The sequence below is a fragment of the Phacochoerus africanus genome, chromosome 6 (assembly GCF_016906955.1).
Source record: "Phacochoerus africanus isolate WHEZ1 chromosome 6, ROS_Pafr_v1, whole genome shotgun sequence".
In the NCBI taxonomy this organism is placed as follows: Eukaryota; Metazoa; Chordata; class Mammalia; order Artiodactyla; family Suidae; genus Phacochoerus; species Phacochoerus africanus.
In genome coordinates, this window is record NC_062549.1 from 95,678,431 (window position 1) to 95,699,923 (window position 21,493).

Sequence of the window (21,493 nt, forward strand, 5' to 3'; positions counted from 1 at the left end):
CAAAAGAGATCTCACTTCTCGCCATTCTTCCTTCCTCTGCAGGCCTCCCCTTCCTGCTCATTCTCCCTGTTAACACTCTCTTTCCTGCAACCATCCTGGACGTGCTCTTACTCCTACTCATGCCATATGCCACTGCCAGCCAACACTTCCTAGAGCATTCTTTAGATTGTATTTTATTACTATTATTTTTCTTTTTACGGCTGCACCTTCCTGCAGCATATGGAAGTTCCCGGATTAGGGGTTGAATAGCAGCTGTAGCTGAAGCCATGGCAACGCCGGATCCGAGCTGAATCTGCGACCTATGCCACAGCTTGCAGCAACACTGAATCCTTAACCCACTGAGCCAGGCCTTGGATCAAACCCGAATCCTCACAGACACCTCGGGTTCTTAACACGCTGAGTCCTAGATTTTTTTTTTTTTTTTAAGAATCTTTTAATGGTTTACTAAGTGAAAGGCCAATGGCAAAGATTCAAGACCCTCCACAATTGGGAGCAAGCTTATGTTTCTACATCTCTGTCTCACAGCCCCCCACTCATGGTTCCTGCTCCTGCCAAAACGTCCCAGGACCATTCCAAGGACCCTAACTCTGTGCCTTTGTTTCCAGCCCTCTCTTCCAGGCTCTACCTTCACCCATCCCAGCCACCACGCAAAGCCCAGATCAACAGCCACCTCTTCAGAGATGCTCTCCTTGATTAACTGCATGTGGAGTAATGCTCTTCCAACCCTCATGGCACTTTGTGCCTCTGCGGTATCTCGGTGGAACTGATGGTATTTTGGTTTCTTAACTGTTTGCATCTCTCCTCCCCAACCTGTCTGCTGCTTCTGAAGCCAAAGGCTATGTTACACGTCTCTCTGTCCCCTTGCTTCACCTGAAAGCATAAGACTACAGGCAGAATGACTTTCACAGCACTTGCGTCCATTTCGTTTTGTTCTGTTTTGTCTTGTTGTGTTTTTTACTTTGGCTGCACCCACAGCATACAAAAATTCCCAGGCCAGGAGTTCCCACTGTTGCTCAGTGGAAACGAACGTGACTAGTAACCATGAGGATGAGGGTTCGATCCCTGATCTGGCTCAGTGGGTTAAGGATCTGGTGTTGCTGTGAGCTGTGGTGTAGGTCACAGACTTGCGGCTTGGATGCCACGTTGCTGTGGCTGTGGTGTAGGCCGGCAGCAGTAGCTCCAATTAGACCCCTAGCCTGGGAACTTCCATATGCCGTGGGTGCGGCCCTAAAAAGACACAAACAAAAAAAGTTCCCAGGCCAGAGGTCAAATCTGTGCCATGGCTGTGACAATGCAGATCCGTAATCTACTGAGCCACAAGGGAACACCCCATTTTGTTTTAGAATATGTTTAATGTTTTATTTTTTATTAGAGTACAGTTGATTTATAATGTTGTGCCAATGTCTGCTGTACAGCAAAGTGACCCAGTCATACATATGCATACATTTTTTTTCTCATATTATCTTCCATCATATTCTATCCCAAGAGACTGGATATAGTCCCCTGGGCTGTTTTATAGTATGTTTAGATTTACCTCCCCTGGCTAGGCCAAAGCTCCTGGAGAGAAGGCGATCCATTCCTAATATATCTTTTTGTTTGTTTTCTTTGGCCACTCCCAAAGCATGCAGAAGTTCCCAGGCCAGGGATCGAACCTGTGCCACAGCAGTGACAACGCTGGGTCCTTAACCCACTGAGCCACCAGGGAATTCCATTCCTAATATATCTTTGTATGTGCCATGGCACCTAGCATGTGATAAATATGTGCTAAATAAATCAATGATTTTTTTTCTAATACAATCCAAAGTGCCAGGAAACCATGAGGAAGTTTGCTTTGCACACGAATGGAGAACATAAAATGCTCACAGCACAGGAAGAAGAGGACCCAAAGGATTTCATCTTTACAGAAAAGAGAAGTTTGCCAAGGGATGACCTGAGCTCCCTGGAGAGATCTTAGGGCAGAGAAAGCACATACCTGACATAGAGTGATATGGGCACGACGGTGTTGAGGATGATGATGTAGGACCAGAAGGAGAGGAAGCCGGAGAAGAAGGCACTGTCCACCGCTTCATCCCAGGGCAGGTAGACCTGGAAGCGTGTCCCAACCTCATGCTCCCAGATGGCATTGCCAATGGCCAGGATCACCCCCATGCAGACCAGGAATCCAAAAATCTATGGAGGAATGAGAAGCCGAGGCTAAGCTGCTGCTTAGGAAGCTCTCCAAACCAAGTGCATCCCTGAAGGCCACCACTCGTGCTCAGGCATCTTTAAAACGGTGGCATGCACTAGAGTTCCTGTTGTGGCTCAGCGATGGCAAACCCAACTAGTATCCATGAGGTTGTGGGTTCGGTCCCTGGCCTCGCTCAGTGGGTTAAGGATCTGGTGTTGCTGTGAGCTGTGGTGTAGGTCGCAGACATGGCTCAGATCCTGAATTGCTGTGGTTGTGGTGGAGGCAAGAGCTATAGCTCCAATTCGACCCTTAGCCTAGGAATCTCCATATGCTACAGACACAGGCTTCAAAAGACAAAAGGCAAAAAAAAAAAAAAAAAAAGGTGGCATGCTCTAATGGGAAGCTCCCAGAACTGGTGACAGGTCCTAGTGTGCCACCAACCATTGAATGGCTTTCTCACTGATGCTTTTCTCAGCTGTATGCTGGGGAGGCTGAAACAGCTGTATAGCTCCCACTCTGACATCCTAGAACCCTCAGGAGTCCTCAAAGATGGTAAGTGTGGGGGTGAACTACTTTCAACACACCAAAGAAGCTTATTGGAAGGAATCCGTTTACCTGAGCTAAGCTCCACAAGTCAACAAAAAAGCCAAGTTTCTGTCATGTTCATTATCCCATACAGATTGCTAAAAAAAAGTTTTTAATCAGGATCATAAATGTAGATTTCTTGATAGTCAAAAAACTTATAAAGCTTACAGTCCCTGAAGAAGGATCACAAGAAAGTTTTGGTGGTTAAAATTTAAAAAAAAAAAACAAAAAACAAAAAAACAAAACCACTATGTGATTTCAGACATCTATCTCCATAGCTGCCTCCACTCTGGATGCTTTAAAACAAAGCAGGAACCATCCTGATGCCAAAGGACCACCAGGGGGCGATGAGAGCCTTTGCCTGAGAGCTTCTCTGGCTGGGTTTCTGCAAACCCTGTAAGGCTAGGAAGGAAACAGTCTCACTAGAAGCTGGCCCAGCCTTCCCAAGCTGGCATGTGGGGGGCAGGCAGTAAGGGTGCAAAAAGGGGAGGAGAGCCTGACAAGGGGCTCAGATTTCTAGCCCAACAAGAGAAGGATTCAGGAATTGCCAAAAACTAAAACAGAAACTTTTCCTTTGGGATCCTCTGCTCTTGGAAGTCAGAGGAAAAGACCCCGTTATCCGTCCTCCAAATGGCGATTTTTCTTTTAATTCCCACTTCATCCCCATGAAGGCCTCCTTGTCCCCAGCAAAAGCAAACAGAAGGTCACATGCTATACTAAGTCATCATCATAACTGGAATCCAGAGAAGGAAAGATTTGTCTTAACTTTAAGTTGTTGATTCATGCACGTTCCTAAGGTTTTTAAAATAACATCTTCCAAGTCCAAAAGGAGCCTGAAATAAACACTGTCTTTGAGTGGTTGACCTGCCAGTGGCTTTAAGGCCAAAACCTGAAGCCTGACTACTGACCAGGGAGGAGAGGTGGCCGGAAAGGGACCTGCCCAGGGCGGGGGCAGGAACCATATGTGGGAAGCCTTACCCAGAGCACCAGTGTATTCATTAGGCGATCAATGCTTGTTCTCTTAAATTTTGTCCTGCCGCTGTTCTGCATCAGCTTAGTGTCAGGACCTGGAAAGGAATGGCGAGGGCTGGGCAAGCCAAATAACAAATCTGCCTCTGGGCTTCTGCCAGGGTCCCCAGGCTATGGGACATCAGGGTGGAAGAGAACACTGGCTGGACAAGAGGCTTGGATTCGGGTCTGGAGGGTTTTCACCTTACACGCCATACCACCGTTCCTGATGGAGGGTGCAGGTACCAACGCTTACTCCTCTTTCCCTGGACCCCTGGAGGCTCACCTGCAAAGATGACGAGCCCGAAGCACCACTCGGTGTTTCGCAGCACACAGCCCCGCAGCAGCATGTTCTGGTTGCTCAGGGGGAACTTGTTCTCCTTCCAGTAGAGGGTTCCGCTGAACTTGTCCAGTTTGTTGTTGGGAGGTTCACAGATCACTTCACCTGCACGGACGACAAGAGTGCCCCCCCTCGAGGTGCCATCTGTGTCTTGACCAAAAGACAACAACACAGAAAAAGCAGCTGAGAATGGAAAGTGTCAGGATCTGGGCCCATCCACACACTGCTAGTGGGAGTGTGAACTGACGCAACTTTCTGGGACAGGAATGAGGCAGCATCAACTCCCATTAAAAGTCCCCATACCTTGGACCCAATAATCCCACTTTGGGGACTCCTTCTACAGATATGGCAGCATAGCTCATGACAATTTTATTGAAGCATGTTTTGAAGAACAAAAGAATGGAAACAGCTGAATAGTCAGAGAAGAGCCGAGTAAATTGATATATCAATTCTATGAAACACATCATTAAAAAGAACGACGTAAGTTTCTCTACCTGACAATGTGAAAAGATACCTATGATGAATTGAATAAGTAAAGGCAGGCTGCAGAGGTTTTCGTACAGTAGGACCCCACTGACCTACGCTCACATGTCTGTATAAACACAGAGAAAAGTGTGGATGAAGACACATGAAACTGCCAGTTACCCTGGCTACCTAAGGTGGCCAGAATTGGAGGGCAGGAGGGCTTTTTCTCATACACGCTACATAGTTTGTCTTTCAGAGGAGTGTATATGAATAAGAAATAAAAATGAGCTGAATTTCTCAACATGTACAGCAAGGGTGAGCCTGGATAGCTCAGTCGGTAGAGCATCAGACTTTTAATCTGAGGGTCCAGGGTTCAAGTCCCGGTTCGGGCGCTGCCGCTTTGGAGTTCCCATCGTGGCGCAGTGGTTAACTAATCTGACTAGGAACCATGAGGTTGCGGGTTCGATCCCTGACCTTGCTCAGTGGGTTAAGGATCCAGCATTGCCGTGAGCTGTGGTGTAGGTTGCAGACGTGGCTCGGATCCCTTGTTGCTATGGCTCTGGTGTAGGCCAGCGGCTACAGCTCCGATTAGACCCCTCACCTGGGAACCTCCGTATGCCGAGGGAGTGGCCCAAGAAATGGCAAAAAGACAAAAAAAAAAAAAAACCAAACATATACAGCAAGGAAGGCGCTTTCAGCCATGAAGATCTCTTGAAATGATCACCAATTCGAAAGTAAGTGACAGCCACCCGCCTGGCATTTCTGACCTCCTTGTACCCCCTCTCCCACCCACCAAAAAAAAAAAAAAAAAAACCTCAGGAAGCTGCATAATCACAGCAATAAAAAGCCAAAAACAGAAGGTATTAAAACCCCCAAACCCAAACCCGCCTCCTCTACCTGAAAGCTGCTTCTCCAAAACTACTCACCATCAAACTTGGCAAGCTTACTGATGTCTCCCAATTCCGAGGTGACTGGAATCGCCTGCCGTACTTTCATGTTGGTCTCTCTGGAAGGACAGTGTTCCTGAGTCCTGGTTCCCTCCCTTTCCTCTAGATTCTCTGGGGGCACCTGATGGTGGAGCATCACCGTCCCCACGCATTGTAGGGGAGGTCATACTTCCACACTCCCACAGCCTTCTGTGCCCCTAAATGTTCCAAAAGGCACAGATCCCAGACCTCAGAACCTCTTTCAAAAACAAGCCTGTTACCCCTCAGGAGGCAGAAGGAGAGGGTGACACTGAACATGGGACCTACCCATCGAGTTCTGCCGTCTCTATGTAACACAGCCCATGGGGCTCACTGCTGGAGAGGAGGAGGAGATCCGCCTAGAAAGAAAACCTAATGAGAAGGCCAAAGACCCAATCCTTCACCCCCAGTGGACACTGTGATGATCCCTCCTTCCACTAAGCACTCTTGGTTTGCTTAGTTCAAGGCACGTGAACGGCTAGAAAGGAGGCATATTAACACGACACAGAAACTTCCCTCTCAAGAAGGTTTCCTTCCGTGGGTGTTTAAGAGGCAACAGTCAATCATGAAAGACTCAGCCTTCTCTGCCAAAGAAAAGGGAGAGGGGCCTAGAGGGGCACCTTGTCCCTTACCGCCACAAACTGGTTATTTTCTAGCTTGATAATATCACCAACACAGACATTCATCCACTGCTCCTGCTGGAGGCTGAGGCAATGAGAAAATACAGAGAACAGGCTGTCAGTAACTAGAGAAGCTCCCAGAGGACCCCCTTCCTCCCCAAGGTCCTCGGTCCCCAACAGGCACTCACATTCCATTGATCAGCACCTGAGACTGACGGTTATTCACCTGGTTATCACTCTTATGGCGGAACTGAAAGGAGAGGAAAGAAAGGTAGGACACCTTTTCCAAGGGACTTAGATGATCCGTGGACTGCAGCTCATGCTGGTACCACCTGTCCACGGTCTGCACTCTCCCTGACGCCCCCACCCTACTCTCAGCCAAGATATCATAGATCTAACTGGACTAGGAAAGGGATGGAAAGGTCACCAAGGAATTGTGCTGGGTGCGGGAGGATGAGTCGGAGGGTGTAGGGTGGGGGGTGGAAAGGTATAAATTAAGAAGGAAAACAACTCACATAGTCATCAGTGGCATCTTTAACAGCTGTGATGGTAAGGACAAGGACCAAAGGCACAATGGTGGTGAACCAGGACAGGGAGGAGATCTGTGGGATCAACTGAGAAAAGGAAAGAGAATGCATACCTCTGAGGCCCCATCCTACGCCCTCTTTCCCCCTACACCTTTCTCTTCCTTGACTTTATTTGGCCTTGTGAGTTACTTACAAAGGGTCTACCACCAGTCACTTACCTGCAGAATGAGAAGGAACAGGAAGTAGGTATTGGCAACTTCCTGGAACTGCTCAAAGAGGTTGACAGGCAGGAAGGTGAGAATATTATACTTGGAGGTCTTGATGCAGTTACTCTGTGGCAGTGGGAGAGAAGATAATGAGGCAGCCTCCAGCCTCAGCCCAGAACCAGATTGGTTCCAAACCTATCTACCCTTTCCAAACCTCTGTCCCCAAAAGCTAACTACCACAGGTGTGGGAGGGGGAAGGAGGAGAGAAAGGAGTCTCATGGGGGTCAATGTATCCTGCTTCACTGACAGGTGAAGGCATGAAAAATTCAGCTAGTAGCAGATGGAGAGTGGGAAGGAAGCTGCCCCCCACCCCCAACACCCCCCCCACAGGCTCCCCCCACAAGCATTCTCCCAGTCAGCCCTCCATCCCAACCTAGGATGCTCCTGCACCTTTCCCCTTTCTGACTCAGAAGGAGGACAGAGGCAGTCACCAGCCACTCACCGCATACTGGAATTTCTCATTGTATTCTCGGTCATTGGCCCGCGCCCTCCTTTCTTCTTCTGCAACAGAATGATGCTACAGTCAGGAGCAAACTGAGGCCTGGCCCAACACCTGGTCAGACCCACCCCACTTTGTGGGGTTTCTCCTGAGGGCCCTTGGTTCTTTTCATAGTAGTCCTAAGGAGTTAGCACCACACCTGAGGTGTCACTAAATGCTTCCCTCTAGTCCCCACCAGCCTGATCACTTGGCTCTGCGGGCATTACATTCACAGGACAGGACAAGACGCCTTCTCCTTTCCTCCCCAACAACTGTCAAGGTCTTCCACTGGGGGCACTCCATTCCTCTCCCCCATCCCTTTGATTAATGCTGTAGGAATTAACCATCTTGGGAAGCTCCAGTGGAACAACGGCTGAAGACACCAAGACTCCTTCCCCTGGGAAGCCCTGCAGTTCCAGCCACGGTACTGCCCTCCTCCTAACCTAAGGGGCGGGCTGGGTGGCAAGACAGAGGGTCACCGTGCCCTGAAACTGCTATGCCGCAGCATCCCAGTCAGCATCCCAGCCCCACGTGCAGTCCTCTCTACAGAAACCTCTGCTTGTCACATGTCACCAGCAGCAGCTTCTGACTGGCCCACAATGACATCATCTTATTTCAAAGCTCATCTTCAAGAGTGTGTGTGGGGGGGTCGTGGATATGGGTCACGCAGACTGAGACAGGGATGAAAGAGGGAGGAATGGGATGTACTGGAAGCAGTTGCTCCGAACTGTATCCTTTCTTGTGCCATCTGCACACATTTCCCCTCAACGACACATCATTCGCTGAGTAACAAATGAGCTACACCTATTCTGAACACTGGCACGTCTGGGACTGCAGGCACAAGTTCAGGTCCCAGAACATGGGGGTGTCCTAGGAAAGCTTCTCCAGCCATCTCCTGTGGTCAGGACCAGAGGCCAAAAAGGGGGGTGCTCTGGTTAGGCAGTAAACATAATGACAAACCTGTCCTGGTGCCAAAGGCAGCATTCCAGGCGCCTTCCCACACTCCCTCCCAAGCCCCCTGCAGAGCACACTGCATTAACAAAACCTCAGACCACAGCATCCTCTGCCTACCCAGAGTGCTCCTAACCTGCACGGTCACTTTGCTCCCAAAACTTCCCCAAAGGAGACCCCCTCAGACTGAGTCGCCTGCGCAGTCACCAAAGACCATGCAAAGGGAGAGGTAGGAACGGGAACCTCCCGAGCCCAGATCTCTGGGTCTGGAGAGGGGAGGATCGGAGAAGGCTGGGGGAGGCCCAGGACAAGAGAATGTCAGGGTGGGAGGGGGAAAATTTCGGGCTCGGAGAGCTGCCAGTCGCTGCCTCCCGTTACCTGTCCCCCAAGAGGGCTTCTTTCGGCTCCAGGTGGGGGGCGCCCCGGCCCGGGCCCACTTCTCGGGCATCTCCTTGGGGACCGTCATGATCCCAGTTTGAGCGGGGAAGGACGGACTGCCTGTCGGTCTGTTTTTGGCCTCAGCGGCTCCGATGGGGCGGCCCCCCAGGAAGGCACAAGAGCTGCGGCCGCTCAGAGGGGAGCCCCGGCCGTCGGGCGCGCGCCCCACCTGCAGCCCCGGCCATCCTCGTGGCCGCCCGCACCCGGCAACGCGGCTCTCAGATACCCCCGCCACCCCCCTCCGCGGACGCAGCGCGCACGCCCCGGGCTCCGCCCCCACCCGCTCCCCGCCCCCCCCCCCCCCCCCCCCCCCCCGACTGCAGGGGCAGCCTCCTGCCAGCGCCGCGTAGGCGAAAGCCAGCGCGGAGCCCCGCCTCCCTCAGCCCGGCCAATGCGGGTGAGGGGCCGGCCAGTGTTGTCCCAGGCAACTGCTCTCATCCCGCCGCCTCCCACCCCCTGCCCCCACCCGCAGGAAAACAAGGAGGACCTGCGTATAGGGAAAAATGTGGGGAGATGTAGTGTGAGGACTGAGGGGAGAAGATGGGAACACAGGACCCCGGGCTCCCCAGACCAGAGAGCTGAAGCTCCAGGTGCCCCAAGATAAGAGTCTGGGTGTTAAGGGGTGAGGGGCAGGTACTAAGCACCCTCCTGGGGGAGAACCCCGTTTAGAGATCAAGAGGAAGAATTCGGTTTCCTAAGGCTCCTCCCAGGATGGATAAGGATTGCAATCTACCTTCCTTCAGCTCATTGCCGGTTGTCCCTCTTCCCTCTGCTCCTCCAGCCATAACACCCACTCTTGAAGGTCCCAAGGGTTCCCCCTCCACCACCCCCCTCCTGCCTGTCTTACCTGGGGGGCGCTTTTTTGCACACAGTGCCATCTCACCCAGCAAGGTCCCAGCAATCCCATGGGAGACCCTGCAGGAAGGTAACACATGCATGAGGTCAGGAAGCTGAGGGTAACTCTTCACTCCCCTTTTCAGACTCCTCCTGAAGGTTTTCTTCCCAGTTCTGACCTTGCCCCGCCCCCAGCCTTCCCGCAAACTCCACATCAACACTTTGCTCTTACTGACCTAATGGGCCCCTGAGAAAGAAGAGGAGACTTCCCCACCACCTTCCCCAATGCCTCTACTTTGGATAACATGGACTGACGATTTGCAAAAACCAAGATCTGCACGGCAAGGAAGTGGGCAGAGAGAAAAGGCCAGATATTGACAGGAGGGGCACAGCTCTCAAGGTACCCATCTCAGGGACAATGGATGCCCCCATGTGCCCTCCTGGTGCAATGAGTGGGTTCCTGTGTTTACTGAAAAGCAGAATTTCCACCAAAGGGTGGGGTTGAGGGAACATGAGCCAGGAAACACCTGGCAGAGCATCAGGAAACAGGGTGGGCAGGCTCCACCCTTCTCAAAAAGCTTATAGTTGTCCCATCCCCCCAGTACTGGGGGCTTCCATTATCACCTCCTCCAGGGGAGCTCACATTAAAGGCAGGGCCTTCACTTCCTGTACACAGTCCCTAAACCACTTCCTCTCAGTCTGGGTCAGCTGCCCTTCTGGGCCAGCAGAGGGGTCTTCTCAACCCCAGTGGGGAGCCACCCCTCTAGCTTTCTCCCACCCCAAGCCCAGTCCAGTCAGTAGGGCACTGGGTGCAAGTTCAGGGAGCATCAGTCAGATGGGCCTCTGCTTCTTTCCATCTCCCCATGTCCTTCCTTTCACCTAAAAAGGCCTGGACTACAAGACAGGGTCACAGAGCCTCATCCCAGAAACTCCCAGCCAGGTCCTGGGTCCTCTTGTCACCTCCTCTTTCTTTGGATGGAAAGCCTTTCTCCCCCTTGGCCCCTGTTTCCTGCCTCCTGGGAACACCCCGCCAGCCTGTCAGCCCCAAGAGATACTAATTGCCTGTCTGCCCAACCTCTGTAATTACACACTCTGGCCAAGGCCCTGTCACCCACGCCAGCTCTTCGTGCACTAACCCAGACTCCTTTCCTGAACCCCGATCAGGCAATACAGAGCCAGAAGTCCTTTTCCTTTCTGACCCTTCCCAACCCTGGCAACCAAGGGTGCCTGGCTTAGGAAGAAAAACCTCAACCAGTTTCAAGATGCCAAGCCCTCCTCCAGGGCCCCCAGCCAGGGTCTCCACCCAGGCTAGAGTCTGAGTCATAGGAGGGTGGGGCAAGGAGAGAGAGGTTAAAAGAGAGGATGCAAGGGTGGGCATCACAAGTTCCAAAGCCAGCCCCGCCCTGGTAAGGGAGGCAATCAAGAATCGCTTTAAGCCTGAAGATCTGGGTTTGAGTCCTAAGAAAGAAAGAGTTAATGAAGGAGCCACATGGGTTCTTAGGAGTCAGGAACCTGGACACCAACCAGGAAAGTTGTTTTACCTCTAAGACCCTGGGGAGGCTGAAAGCTGGCTTGGCTGAAGACTTCATCCCTCTGGGGGGCCGTATTAGGGAAGGAAAAGGGAGGTGGGAGACCTGGGAACAGGAACTTTCTCTCACTTCTCCTTCCCAGTCTCATACAGCCTGGGTTTTCTGAACCCAGGCCCATCAGCCACGTTGCTCTGCCCCGTCACCCTGCCCCAGCCCCCTCTGCAGCCACATTTGGGATAAAAATAGCCAGCTCTGGGAAGAAGGCAAAGCTCCACGAAGGAAAACGGCTCCTCCTCTAGGCCTGGCCCCTGCTCCCTTCCAACCCAAATCCAGGAAGACTGACTTCTTTTTTTCAGAGAAAACCCGCAGGGATTTATGGGCAGGTCAGGGAACAGAAGCGAATGGAATCCAAGACCCCCAGCTCACTTGCCACCAACACCACACCTGGCCACCTTCCATTGCCAAGGACAGACCCAGGACTCACTCCCAGATCTGAGCTCCCAGAGAGGTTTGCACCCTTGGTTTTCCGCACGCACAGAGATCGCCACCTTACAAAGCCGACATCCCCTAACTCCCTTCTCCAGGAACCCACACCCTCGGACCCGGGTACTCCTCTCACCCCCACAACTCTCTGGGCGCTTCTCCTCTCTCCGCTGCCCCATAAACTTCTCCTCCGCACTCCTGTGCCCCTTTCCTCGTCTCCACGCGCCCCTTCAGCACCCCACACTCCCATCCTAAGGACGGCCTCCAGAATCTCCCCCCACCCTCAGGCACCCAACACCGTCTTCTCTCCAGTCATCCACTCCCGGTCCTCCTCCGTCTCACCGCAGCTCCGACTCCCTGTCCCCTGGGCTCCCCTGCCCACACCCTCCGCCCCGGCTCCTCCAGCCCGGAGTCCGCGTCCGCAGCCGCATCGCCCCTGCCCTCCCGGCCCCGCGCTCCTGGGCTGCTGCCCCCGCCTCGCCTCGCCTCACCTCAGCGCTCAGCGCTCGGCGCCCGCCCCGGCGGCCCCGTCCTGCCCATGCCGGGGGCTGGGGCGGGGGGCGCTCGGCTCAGCTCCCCGCGGGCTCCCGCCCCCCCAGCAGCAGCCCCTCTCCCCCCGGGGCCTCGGCCCGCTACTTTGTGTCAGTTTCGGCCACGGCGGGGCGGAAGTGACGGAGGTGGCGGGAGAGGGCGGGGGGCGGGAGGGGGTTTTGGGGAGGGATGAGGGCGAGGGAAGGCGGGCGCCGCCATCTTTGTGCGGGGCAGGAGGAGGGTCTTAACCCCTGCGATGCTCAGCGGTACGCGGCCGCGGTGCCCGCCCACCCACTCCCAGATTTATCCCGCATTAAAAAAAAAAAAAAAGTCTGGAGGCAAGGTAGCGCTGAGTTTTGCTTTTTAAAGAGTGGAAATAGAAGGACGCTGCTTCTCTGCTAAAAGAGCGTCTTCTTCAAGGAGGTGTGTGAGAGTTGGGAAGCGGTGAGCGACGAGATTTTTCCTCCGCGCCAGCTGTCCCTTGCCCCTACACTGATTTCCCTCGGAGCCCTCTGTCCCTTCTCCTTCTCTCCTCGCCCTGGCTCATGTCATTGTAGTTCACCCGTTGATTGAATGACACCGTCCGGAAAGTCTAGGCATTGGCTCGTGCCTCAGTTTCTCCGCCTAGCTCCCCCAGACTCTAGGCGCTTGAATGGCTGTGTTCCACTGGCGGCTGTGTTCCTTCTCCCCGTACCACCACGCCCCCTTGGTGGAGGCTGTTCGCCCACTCCTAACTACTGTCTGGGGGTGGCTGAATCTAGGCGAGGTGCCCCAGTGAGCATCAAGGCGGACGGCGCTGAGGTTAGGAGAACTGAAAGTCAGGCAGTGGGGACTAAGCTTTGGAGGAGGTCCCCTGCGTTATGCTCCGAACTGGATGGATGGCCTCCACCACCCTGCAGATTCCCTCAGCCTTCCCAATCCGGTTTCCAGGGTGCGCACCCTCTTGCGGCTACTTTGAGGAACCACGTTCCTGGAAGTCCTGGGATCTGAAAACCTGCATGGGGAAGGAGGGGATGAAAAGCCTGGGTCCTAAACTGGATCTCGCTGTACCTGATCCTCCTCAGTTTAGGAGGAAGCGATGACTAAATGAATAAACAGAGAAGCTTCCCAGGGCCTGGTGTATTAATAAAGAGAAAGAACATCTTGTCATCAGGCAGAGGTCTCCAGCCGTCTTCAATGTCCATGAGAACTGTCATGTCAGAATCACAGCTTACTCATCCACATCTGAGTTGCAGCAGGACTTTCTCAGGCTGAGACTTCAGGTTGGGCACAGTTTACTTCCTGAGCTGTTTCTGAGTCCTCAGTATGGTGCAGAGCCACCAGCAGCTGATATGTGGCTGTGCCAAGAGCGGCCCCCACCAGAGGACACACCACAGGCACCCACCACCAACCATTACCAGCGCTGCAAGAACAGGAGGGAGGTATCAGGGGTGAGTCCCTTAGCCTTCCCCCAAAGGACTAGGGGTAATAATAAGAGAACTCCCTAAAGCAGTTCCTGGGGTGATAGAAAGAGGGTGTTTTGGCAGCAAAGCATAGCACTTAGAGAGGAGGAGACCCCAGGAGAGCTTGGTCTAGCCTCTTTCTTTAGAGAATTATATGAATGTAAGCATTTTCTTGATGGGGTCACTAATGCCCAAATCGGTAATGTGATGTGCCCAAGAACACAACCTCTAAATCTTACTGGTTCAGTGAAAAGGTAGAAAGGGGAGAGAGGGGACAAAAGAGAAAAGGAGAACTGGGGCTTAGAAGAGGCATGAGAGGCCAAAAGATCTATTTAAGAGGAGGGAACTGGGGCCCAGGGTCAGAGGTCTTGGCAGAGGGATGCGAGTGGAAGAACAGCACCAGGGGAGGCCATCTCCTACCTGAAGACTTCAGGACCCCAGCCGGCCAAATAGGTGAAGAGCCGTGGGCCCAGGTCCCGGGCAGGGTTCATCGGGTACCCACAGTTGACACCCATGGATAGCCCAATGGCCAGGATCAGCAACCCCACTACCACAGGCTCCAGACCTGCAGGCACTCCCTTGTTCTGTGTGTCCAGGATAGCTGAGATCCCCACCATCAGCAACCAGGTGCCCAGAACCTTTGAGTCGACAGAGGCAGAGGGGCTCCCCTCAGCTGCCAGGGGCTCCATTTGCCCCATCTCACCTAAATACTCCAAGGCCACCAGCCCCTGTTGTCCAACATAGGCGGCTGGTGAAGGTAGGGTGCAAACATAAATCCAACCCCCCATCCCACCCAGAGCTGGAAAAATAGGCTGGGGTCCCAGGGGACAGGGTCAGAGGCTGGGACTTTCCCAAGTCACCCCTTTACACCTACCTGATCCAGGATGCCATTGCTCAAGGATAGATAAGGGGCAGGATAGGTGGTAAAGATGAAGGCTGTCTCCTTGGGACCAGTCACTGTCAGGTTCCCACCTGTATAGTTCTGTAGGGCATCTGCAGGGTAGGGGGACACCCAAGATGTCCATCTTGGCTCATTCAAAACTGCTCTGAGGCACCCTTGCCCACACACAGGTGCCCCCAACCCATTCTCTCTGTTACCAGTAATAGAGTGCATAGGTGGCTGCAGAGGCACAGAAAGCAGACACCAACTGCACCAAGGAGTAAATGGGAAACTTGGCCCAGGGGAAGCATCCCAAAAGACACATGGCCAGGGAGAAGGCTGGATTCAGGTGGCCCCCTTCAAGGATAAAGAAAAGAAAACCAGTATCCATTAAGTGTCAGTGCCAAGCACTGTCACCAGGTAACACTGCTACTCCTCCCCACAATTCTTGAGACAAATGTTACTCTTCCCATCAGATAGATTAGGAAGTTGAGGCTCAAAGAGGTTAAGCAACTTGTCAAGGTCACACAGTGAAGCCAAGTTTGAACCTGGGTCTGTCTGCTCTTTCAACTACAGTGCTTGAAGCAGTGTCTGTCTGGAGGATGAGCAGGTGAGGTCCTGAGCAAACACAAATCTCAGGGGCCTTCAGGTGAGGGACACAAGAGGAGAGCACTTACAGTTGATGCCTTGGCACAGATTTATGCCTATGTGATCGGAGAATGAATGTGAGGAAGGGAGATATCGAGATACAGAGAGGGAAGGGACTGGACCTGGCCAAAGGCATATCTCAGGCCAGGACATTCAAGGATAATGTCTGTGAGTCACATGAGATCTGCCCTTTCACTATTAGCACTCTCAATTGCATGTTCTCCCCCATCCAATGACCAGACTTCACCCTCCTCACCTGAGACATTACCACCAATGTAGATGGCTAGTATAACGCCCAGAGCGCCAGCCAGAAACATGGTGAAGAAGTTGCCTCTAGTTTCTCCACTGGTTACTGCCTGGGCCACAGACCCCTGGGTGAAGAGCTGTTGGGGAGAAGAAAGATAAAGAAGGAAAAAGGAATAGGGAGCCCGGCAGACCAACAGGGGAGTGGCCAAGAGAGATGTAAGGACTTACCGGATCAGCAAGAAAAAGCAGAAAGAGGGACAGGGTGGGGTGGGTGGGTAGTTCCTGTTTTGGCACAGAGGAAATGAACTCGACTATTATCCATGAGGACACAGGTTCGATCCCCGGCCTCGCTCAGTGGGTTAAGGATCTGGCGTTGCCGTGAGCTGTGGTGTAGGTTGCAGATGTGGCTCGGATCCCAAGTTGCTGTGGCTGTGGCTCCAAATTGACCCCTAGCCTGGGAACATCCATATCCTGCAGGTGTGACCCTGAAAAGCAAAAAGAAAGCAAGAAAGCAAGAAAGGAAAGGAAGGAAGGAAGGAAGGAAGGAAGGAAGGAAGGAAGGAAGGAAGAAAGAAAAGGAAAGAAAGGGGGAAGGGGAAAATGGGAGAAGTGGAAAGGGAAAGACGGAAAGGGACAGGAATAAAAATGAGGGATCAGGAAAGGAATAGAAGGGACAAGAGCAGGGAGGCTTGGGGGATTGGGGAACAGAAATGATAGAGAGTTGTAGCAGGACAGGAAGAGCTAAGGACACCAGGAGGAGCCCAAAACTTTTGCCCACCTCTCCTCTTTCCTTCCCCCAGTTACCCTGCTTACCATGAGCACAAACACACCTAGAAACTCTGCCAGGCACTGCCGGACCAGGAGGTTGTGGATCCGGAGCCATTCCTTGAGTTTGGCCAGGGACAGAGTGTAGGCCATGGTGAGGACACCTGACCTCTGGTCGCTGCTCCCTCCGTCTGCATAGGCACACTGCTGTCACATAGCTAGCTCCTGTCTGTCAGAGGAAAAGATAAGGAAAAGACTTTAAACCCAATCAGCTCAGCAACAGCAACTAACATCTGTGCAGGAGTGGAAGCTGGGGAGGATAGAGATAATGGAAGACTACCTGTGGGCAGACTCTGCAAAAACAGAGCCTGGAGTTTGCCCAGTGTCTGTCTTTCATCCTCATTCCTCCCAAGAGGAGCCTTATCCTATGCTGACAAACTGGAGGGAGTACCATGCTTCATACAACACCTGTAGAAAGGAGTGCTATTGTGCCCACTCTTCAGATAAGGATCCTGAGAAAGCCTGAGAATTCCCCAGGCCACACAGCTAGTTAATAGCTAAGTCTGAACTCAAATCCAGATCTTCTGACCCTCTGTCTGATTCCATAGTGCCTCTCAAGTGGAATGTGAAGTCTTTCCCCAAACCATTCGGATGTTTGGAAAATGCAACATGCGTCCAGAGAGACCGGGCCAAAGAATGCAGGAATAAAACCTACACAAGGGTTTGTACTTTCATGTGGTCTCACCTTGACTAAAGAACGCTCTTTCTCTTGCCCTGGCTCCATCTGAGGGCTTTGTGCCCATGCGGAGCCCCACCTCCACTTCTGTGGAGGCTTGCCACTCTTATTCTGCTTAACACACAGCCACTTCCTACTTCTTTTTTTGTAGCGGGGGAGGGGTGTTTAGGGCCACACCCACAGCACATGGAGGTTCCCAGGCTAGGGGTCCAATCGGAGCTACAGCTGCCGGCCTACACCACAGCCACAGCAACGCCAGATCCAAGCCTCATCTGCGACCTACACCACAGCTCACGGCAACACTGGATCCTTAGCCCACTGAGCGAGGCCAGGCATCGAACCTGCACCCTCATGGTTCCTAGTCTGATTTGTTTCCACTGTGCCATGACAGGAAACCCCACTTCCTACTTCTTTATACCACAAGCTTCCAATTAACATTTATTTGACTATGAATCAAGTTCTAGACACTGGGAAACAGTGGTAAACAAAACATAGCATTGTCCCTGTCCTCCTAGAGATTGCTCTAGTAGGTGGAAACAGATACACAGATTTTTTTTCTTTTCAGGGCTGTGTCCACAGCATATGGAAGTTCCCAGGCTAGGAGTTGCATCAGAGCCACAGCTGCTGGCCTACACCATAGCCACAGCAATGTCAGATCCGAGACATGTCCATGACCTACACCACAGCTTGCAGCAACACTGGATCCTTAACTGGATCAAGGCCAGGGATCAAACCCACGTCCTCATTAATGCTGGTCAAGTTCTTAACCCAATGAGCCACAGCAGCAACTCCCTTAAAGTACCGTATATAGATTATGAGGTTCTTGAGAGCTGAGCCATAATAATTACATGAGCTCTAACACAGTCCTGGGCACATCCTTATGAAGTAATACTTCTTTACTGGGTTTAGCAAATATTATAGTGCCCCACCCAAGTCCCCTCTTTAGGGACAATCCACCCACTCCCCAGCTCCTGGGAATATCAGATGCTGGTAGCAGATAGCTGTTGCCCTCATGGCCATGCCTTCTGCGGCAGGAAACTGCCTCAGCCAAGGTCATGTGTCCTATAGGGCCCCCATCAATGACTAGTTGACCCTGGGATACAAAGACCAAGCTGAATTTGGTAGTGGTTTTTGTTTTTTGTTTCTTTTTTCTTTTTCTTTTCTTTTTAGGGCCATACCCGCCACATATGGAAGTTCCCAGGCTAGGGGTCGAATCGGAGCTACTGCTGCTGGCCTGTGCCACAGCCACAGCAACGCAGGATCCAAGCCATGTCTGTGACCTACACCACAGCTCACGGCAATGCCAGATCCATCCTTAACCCACTGAGCGAGGCCAGGGATCCAACCTGCAACCTCATGGTACTAGAAGGATTTGTTTCCACTACACCACAACAGGAATTCCAAATAACACCTTGCACATAGTATTTAAGAGCAATGTATTTCACACTTGAGAATACAACACTGACCAATTTACTGACAGCGAAGGCTGTCAACTTTGAGTGGGATCAAAGCAGAAAAGGCCTCTGCACCCATATGACCCAGGAGATCCAATAGACTAGAGTATCTGTAGCAGGCAAAGATGCTGTGTGTGGTTTGGCAAGCTCTAACAGGAGCCTCATAATGTTGACCCCCAGCCATGCCATCTGCAGCAGAGAAATACATACCATTTGAAAAGCAGCTCTTACAGTGCTACTGGGTTCCAAAACAGACAGAGCATTTGATTACAATTCGTCAAGTGACCAAGTAGCCAGAACTGCCTATCATAATGTGGACTCTGTCCGATCTTCCATGTTGTTAGGAAGGGTGGACCCAGCAGGAACACATTGTTAAATGGAAATGACAGCTTTGGTTTCAGGCATAAGCAGGGGCAGAGGGCAACAGTTGGCTGAAAAGTAAGTGGCCCAGACTCTCGTATCATTTATCAGTGTTGCACAGCTATCTCTTCCTCAGCTCACATTACCACATTGGGGATTGTCTTAGTCCATTCAGGCTGCTATAATTAAATACCATAGGAGTTCCCGTCGTGGCTCAGTGGTTAACGAATCCGAATAAGAACCATGAGGTTGTAGGTTCGATCCCTGGCCTTGCTCAGCGGGTTAAGGATCCAGCGTTGCCATGAGCTGTGGTGTAGGTTGCAGATGCAGCTCGGATCCTGAGTTGCTGTGGCTCTGGCATAGGCTTGGCAGCTACAGCTCCGATTAGACCCCTAGCCTGGGAACCACCATATGCCGCAGGTGCAGCCCTAGAAAAGGTAAAAAAAAAAGACAGAAAATAAAATAAAATAAATACCACAGACTGAGTGGCTTATAAACAACAGAAATTGATCTCCCACAGCTCTATAGGCTGCTAAGTCCAAGATCAAGGTGCCAGTAGATTCAATCTCTGATAAGGGCCTACTTCCTTGTTCATAGACTGCTGTCTTTTCACTGTGTCCTCATGTGGCAGAAGGTTCAGGGGAGCTCTCTGGTGTGTCTTCTATAAGGGCACTAATCTGATTCACGAAAGCTCTGCTCTCAGATCTAAGTGCTTCCCAAAGACCCTACCTCCAAATACCATCACATTGGTGATTAGGTTTCAATACATGAATTTGAGGGGAGGGCATGGACATGCTATGACATGAATCCCTTGTGACAAGGGCTCAGAGAAGGAATAAGCTTTGTTCTGCAATGAGTTGCAACGTTACGTGGATTAAAGACAAAATTTGACTGCTGCTGCAGTGCAACCCATCAGGAGTGACCCTGAAAGACAGTGGTGTGGGGAAATCCTCCCAGTGGACAGAGATTTGGACAGTATATCTGGTCATGCACATTGTGTAGAAAGAGAAGGTGAGAATGTACACAGTCATAACTGGTCTGGCTTGAAAAATCAAAGTGGAAGATCAGAGACAAGAAATCTGAGGATGCGGTGTGGATGGACCTATGGGAGTGCTCTGAAGTGTAAAATCTTTGCATCACATGTTAACACCCACCAGAAAGCACCCATCACAGATTAGGCACTGAAAAACCAAGTAGGCAGAATGACTTAGCCACTGCCTGTCATCAGCCACCCCAGTTCTAGACAATGGATTGACTAATTAGAGTAACTGGTGGTAGGATAGAGGCTATGCATGGACCCAATAGCATGCACTCCTACTCTCCACCGCTCAGTTAGCTATTGCTGCTGTCAATGTCCAGTCTGCCATCAACAAATACCAACACTCAGCCCCTAGTATGGTTACTCTCCAAGGACTTACAGAGTAGTTGATCTGTTGACATTGGATCCACACTGCGTTATTTTAGACTAAGGGAGCCACATTATAGAAAGGGGTGTGTGGCAGTGGGCACACGACCAAAAGATTCACTGGTCTTACACTGCTCCACCCAGAGGCCACAGTCTGATGGAGAAGTTTAGTGGCCTCTTAAAGACATGGCTTCAAGATGAACCCCCAAGAGGATGAGGCACTCTCCTCCAGAATGTAATATGTACCCTAAATCAATGACAACTGTATGAGTCTGTGTCCTCAACAGAAAGATTACATGGATCTGGGCATTAATTATGTGGATATAGGATAGGAATCAAGTATCCTCCACTTACCTTCACTCACAATGAAACATGTGGGGAATTAGATTTTGAGGTCTAGAGGTCCTGGAAACCAGAGATGGAGTGCTTCCCCCAGGGGTCACAGTGAGAATCCCTTTTGAACTTTGGGTCTTTGTAGCAAGAGACACGCAGGCAAGAAAAGAAGTCATTATACTGGCAGGAGTAATGGTCTTTGATGGAGAAAGGAGGACTGCAGCTACACCAGAGAGACAGCAGGCATGTCTGACTTTCAAGTCATCTACTCTTGCTGCTTTCATGCTCAGTTTCAACAGTAAATAGAAAATCAGGGAGTTCCCTTCATGGCTCTGTGGTAAAGGAACCCAACTAGGATCCATGAGGATGCGGGTTTGATTCCTGGCCTCTCTCAGTGGGAGAGGATTAAGGATCCGGCGTTGCTGTGAGCTATGGCATAGGTTGCAGACATGGCTTGGATCCTGCATTGCTGTGGCTGTGGTGTAAGCCGGCAGCTATAGCGCCAAATGGACCCCTAGCCTAGGAACTTCCATATGCCAAGGGTGAAGCCCTAAAAAGAAAGAAAGAAAAGACAAGAATAGCAGCATAGCAGCCACAGCCTAAGCAGGGCATGGTAACCAAGGGCACTCTTGGGGTGATGGCCTGGGTGCTCCCACTCTCCAGCTACCGAGACCAACAGAGGTACTTACCAAAGGTGAGGAAAATCTAGAATTAGTACCAGAGGTGGATCAGAAGAATCCATTGAAGCCTCAAAACCAATTGCAGCAGTTAAGGCTGTAGATTTTTCCACTAAACCTCCTCTTACATTTCCTCCAAGAAATAAAACCAATCAGAAACCTATAGAAACATTCCCCCAATTGGGTAAACAAGTATGGATCCAAGCAGTGCAAGTGGTAAACTGTAGTAGCACCACAGTGCTTCACTCAGATCCTCTCTAAGGTCATGAGCCCATTTCCCAGCTGCTAGGACTATCAGTTGCCGATGGCCCACAGCTGCCTCCCGATTGGAAAGCCACATTGAACTGTCTTGTCCTTTCT

General features: G+C 51.6%; 2 protein-coding genes and 1 non-coding gene across 4 annotated transcripts in view; 1 reads left to right on the forward strand and 2 right to left on the reverse strand.

Moving 5' to 3' along the window:
• The window catches only part of ATP8B2 (ATPase phospholipid transporting 8B2), a 22,654-nt gene extending 10,368 nt beyond the window's left edge, over positions 1–12,286 (reverse strand). The window contains exons 1-12 of one of the 2 annotated variants that reach the window (XM_047784468.1): positions 12,148–12,286; positions 9,658–9,725; positions 7,386–7,444; positions 6,896–7,009; positions 6,666–6,764; positions 6,339–6,400; positions 6,163–6,235; positions 5,819–5,889; positions 5,492–5,571; positions 4,047–4,205; positions 3,731–3,819; positions 1,973–2,169 (exon numbers count right to left, since the gene is read on the reverse strand). In XM_047784468.1, coding sequence (XP_047640424.1) covers positions 1,973–2,169; positions 3,731–3,819; positions 4,047–4,205; positions 5,492–5,571; positions 5,819–5,889; positions 6,163–6,235; positions 6,339–6,400; positions 6,666–6,764; positions 6,896–7,009; positions 7,386–7,444; positions 9,658–9,688 — 1,034 coding nt within the window. In that variant the 5' untranslated portion in view covers positions 9,689–9,725; positions 12,148–12,286. Of the gene's footprint in view, positions 1–1,972; positions 2,170–3,730; positions 3,820–4,046; positions 4,206–5,491; positions 5,572–5,818; positions 5,890–6,162; positions 6,236–6,338; positions 6,401–6,665; positions 6,765–6,895; positions 7,010–7,385; positions 7,445–8,750; positions 8,999–9,657; positions 9,726–12,147 lie in introns of those variants that run through there. The other variant, XM_047784467.1, reaches the window with a different exon arrangement.
• Positions 4,885–4,957, forward strand: TRNAK-UUU (transfer RNA lysine (anticodon UUU)). Its single transcript has one exon. It is a non-coding gene; the product is annotated as a tRNA-Lys (tRNA).
• A 525-nt stretch (positions 12,287–12,811) lies between the features above and the next one.
• AQP10 (aquaporin 10) lies at positions 12,812–16,831 on the reverse strand. The gene is given in 8 exon segments (XM_047782895.1): positions 12,812–12,998; positions 13,127–13,181; positions 13,402–13,589; positions 14,050–14,267; positions 14,504–14,623; positions 14,730–14,866; positions 15,414–15,540; positions 16,217–16,831. Coding segments are annotated over 8 exon segments (1,137 nt in total). The 5' UTR covers positions 16,322–16,831.
• Positions 16,832–21,493: the final 4,662 nt, after the last annotated feature.